Below are 3940 nucleotides of genomic sequence, written 5' to 3'. Positions count from 1 at the left end.
ATATATATATATATATATATATATATATATACATTGCATACACAGAAAAGTATCATTCTATTGCTCTAAAAAAAGTGATTACTCAATTTAATCTTTTCCATTTACGTAACAGTTGTCCTTAACAAAAAATATTTTCTTAATAATCTTAAAATGTACATACTTATTACAGTTATTACAAATTTTAGAAAAATTCATTATATTTTTGTATTTAAAAAAACTCATTATATTATATTTTTGTAATTCTTGTCTCAAAAAAAAAAGAATTTACTTTCTTCTGAAAAATATTATAAAATTGAAAGAACCGACTTCATCAGATGTGTCAAAGGACTTACGGATTATTGCCGTGTCGTGATCCCCATTGCTAATGCCCTGACTTCATATAATAACTATAATAAGCAAATTAAATTTGTTATAATTTAACAATCTTGATTAAAATATTAAACTTTCTAGGATTCAGAATGTATTTTGAATAAATTTGATGCTTGTGATAAACTTGATAAAGTTTGTAATAGATTTATGGATACATGAACTTTTGAAATAAGTAATTTTGAAACAAATAATTATTACTCGTGTACAGTATGTATTTTTCTGTATGTATATATACAGGATGGTCCACTTAAATCGACCATCTGAAATCGATATAAAATCGCTTATTTTTGGTGATATAAAGAAATGTTTCAAATGAAAGTGGAAGAGTTTCGAGGGGGACGTATTTTAGTTATGTTGGTTTTTTTTAAGTGGAGGCATCAAAACGATATGAAGATTACCTCCACTTTTTTAAATTTGTATGATTTGTATGATTTGTATGAATTGTATGATTTTTTTACGCAATATGATTCCTCTAATTATTTTGCATATAAAAATATTAAGGTGGTAATAGCAAAAAACCAATAGTTGACGAAATATTTCACATTTTATTCTGGCACATATTGACATAAAATGTTAAATAACTCGTAAACTATTAACTTTTTGATAATCGTATCTTAATACTTTTATGAACAGAATAATGAGATGAATCAATTAGTGTAAAGAAAACACACACAGTTGCTTATTTAAAAAATTATCCATTTTGCATACATATTTTTTTAAAGCAATGATATGTTTTCTTTATACTAATTGATTCATCTCATTATTCTGCCAGAATAAAGTGTAAAATATGTCGTCAATTATTGGTTTTTTAATGTTACTACCTTAATACTTTTATATGCAGAATAATTAGAGGAATCATATTATATAAAAAAAATCATACAATTCCATTTTAAAAAGTGGAGGTCACCTTCATATCTTTTTGACGCCTCCACTTAGAAAAAAAACAACATAACCAAAATACCTCCCTCTCGAAAAAATTGTCTCACTTTCGTTTGAAACATTTTTATGTATCATCAAAAATAAGCGAAATATTCAAGATGTTCGATTTAAGTGGACTACCTCGTATATTTATTTATTATAGTTTGTATATTCATTTATCTAACATTAATTTTGAAGTCTATATAATCTACGGGATATCATGGTTAGATGCGGTTTCGTAACGATACTATTGGTGCGCGAGAACTAAAAATAAATCTATTTCGAGAATACGAGGGCAAAAGAGAAATTTAATTTGAATCTCTCAATCTTGCACTTGATAAAATGTAGATAGCTCGAGATTAATCTGTAGTTTATCTCTAGATTAACTCAGCTCGCTTCCTCTCTTTCTCTCTGAAGTATAGTTAGCCTAGAATTTCATCTAGAAAAGGAAACTCTTCTCCAAATGCTCTCAGATAAAAATTTTTGCAATATTTAAGAACTCTTGTTTGGGGATAATTTAAATGCAGGCTTTCAATTTAAATGCATTTTCGTGATAATTTAAATTCAATTAATCACTTTTTCGCTTGATTACTTAATCTATCTCGATGACAATAATTCAGCGTGAACGCTGATATCGAATTAGAAACAAATTAATCATTTTTCATTATTTAATATCACTAAACATATGTATCCACACACAGAAAAATATCATTCTATTGCTTAGAAAAGTAATAACTTAATTTACTTTCTTTCTTTTAAGTAACGATTATCTATAACAAAGAATATTTTCTTGATAATGAGCTTAAAACAAATTTTAGAAAAATTAATTAATACGCACTGAAAACAAGAATTTATTTTCTTTCGAAGAGTATTATAAAATTCATCGAAGATTTTTAGTAATAAACAAATAAAATCTGTTTTAATTTAACAATAATCTTTATTGAAGTATTAAACTTATCAAAATTCAGAATAATGTTTTGAATAAATTTAATGCTTGTAATAAACTTATGATAAATATCTGCAGATATTTGAATGTTTAAAATATTTGAAACAAGTAATTATTAATTATTTCCGTAGAGTATGTATTTTTCTACGTAAATTTATTATCGCCTCAATGCTTTTTCGGGCACGTGATGCTTTGCATTCAACAGTGATTTTCGCAACGTGAAGCTTGACTTGCTCCAAATTTGTCCGATATCGATATCCCATTCGGCGTTTATTATTATCGCACATGTTGCTGAAATCAGATATAGGTTCAACGAATCGATGAAGCTGAACTCCCTCGTCGAGCAGATCGCCATTAGATTTCTGTCCCCGGATTAATTAGCACGCGACCATTAGCGCGAGGCAACACGACACGTAGACAAGTCGCGTATCTTCCAGTCGATCCCGAGACCGACAGACCGGCAATCCGAATGCGAGAATGTCCCTACGACTCGCGGGAGAGGCGCCCATGTACCGTACACATGGAATCGCACGAGTGACGTTTCATCCGCAAAGAGAACCGTCATCCGGATCCAGCGGTATTAGATTTGCGGAGTTAATAGCGGAATTAAATTGCTATTTAGTATTTATGCGCGAATAGCAATCAACGCTTCGTGTTCTCGCGAACATTGCACATTCGTCAATCCTTTATAATCCGATTTTTTGGTGTATAAAAAAATTTATACACGGAGAAAATTTTATATTAAGTTTTAATATAATTTTAAATTACACTTTACTATGTCTTGAATTTTCGTATGGACCCTCACAACATAATTCCGACTTAACTTTTACTATGGTAATACTAGTTTTTATCACATAAATAAAGTAATTATTTTGTTAAGCCATATTCTAACATGAATAATTAATTTTTACTATGGTACGCAAACAAAATTTGCTAGGTATATATTTTTTACTTTTCTCTACAATACTAACTTTCATTCAACAAGATTTGATTTCGTAATAAAAAATTTTATTATATAAAATTTACTATAAAAAAGTGTAAAAATTACGTTGTTTATTGTTTTTAAAAAAATAATTATAGCATTCAAAACTTATAATTTACATGAAAACCGCAGCTACTACCACATTATGGTAGTTTTAATCCTTGAACACCATACTGGGTTATGGTAACCCAGTCCGTTTGAAAAAAATGCGCAGCGTTTATGAACGGTCAGAAGTGTGGGAGTGGGAACAATGGGGGGGGGGGGGGGGGGAACTTTCTTTGCATTGATGCATTAGATCCCGGGATAAAAGCAAAAGAAGACTCCAGGGTTACCGTAATCCATTGGTTTGTTTTTTGTTCCTGCACTAGCACTCTCTTCCTCACTTTCAACAAATATCAAACATATACCCATCTCACTTCAAGTTCCAAAAATGTACACTAGTTCAGCCACAGAAAACAGACCTTATGTGTGGTGAAATCAGGTGGCGAAAATAGTGTGGTGTTTAAGGATTAAATATAAAATTTTCTCCATGTACATTCGATAGATAGAAATTAAAATTTGATTATATCACTAAGGCTTGAAAAATTTAAACATATTTATCTAATAAACATAAAAAATATATGATAAATATACAAGTTTTAGATACACATTAATAAATTTTTAGATATATATATTAGAATTTTGAAGATGTATAAAAATATGTGTATATATATATATGTATATAT

General features: G+C 29.0%; 1 protein-coding gene across 4 annotated transcripts in view; it reads right to left on the bottom strand.

The window, feature by feature from the left end:
• Positions 1–3940, bottom strand: part of LOC108766545 (Golgi integral membrane protein 4) — a 24718-nt gene that overhangs the window by 19430 nt on the left and 1348 nt on the right. For 2 of the 4 annotated variants that reach the window (XM_018515912.1, XM_018515920.1), the window contains exon 1: positions 2464–2481. The exons of 1 other annotated variant lie outside the window; for it this stretch is intronic. In XM_018515912.1, the coding sequence (XP_018371414.1) occupies position 2464 (1 nt within the window). In that variant the 5' untranslated portion in view covers positions 2465–2481. Of the gene's footprint in view, positions 1–2463; positions 2482–3940 lie in introns of those variants that run through there. One more of the 4 variants, XM_018515893.1, reaches the window with a different exon arrangement.

This window comes from Trachymyrmex cornetzi, unplaced genomic scaffold (genome assembly GCF_001594075.2).
Source record: "Trachymyrmex cornetzi isolate Tcor2-1 unplaced genomic scaffold, Tcor1.1 scaffold1187, whole genome shotgun sequence".
Classification (NCBI taxonomy): domain Eukaryota; kingdom Metazoa; phylum Arthropoda; class Insecta; order Hymenoptera; family Formicidae; genus Trachymyrmex; species Trachymyrmex cornetzi.
This window is presented reverse-complemented; position numbering and strand designations above follow the sequence as displayed.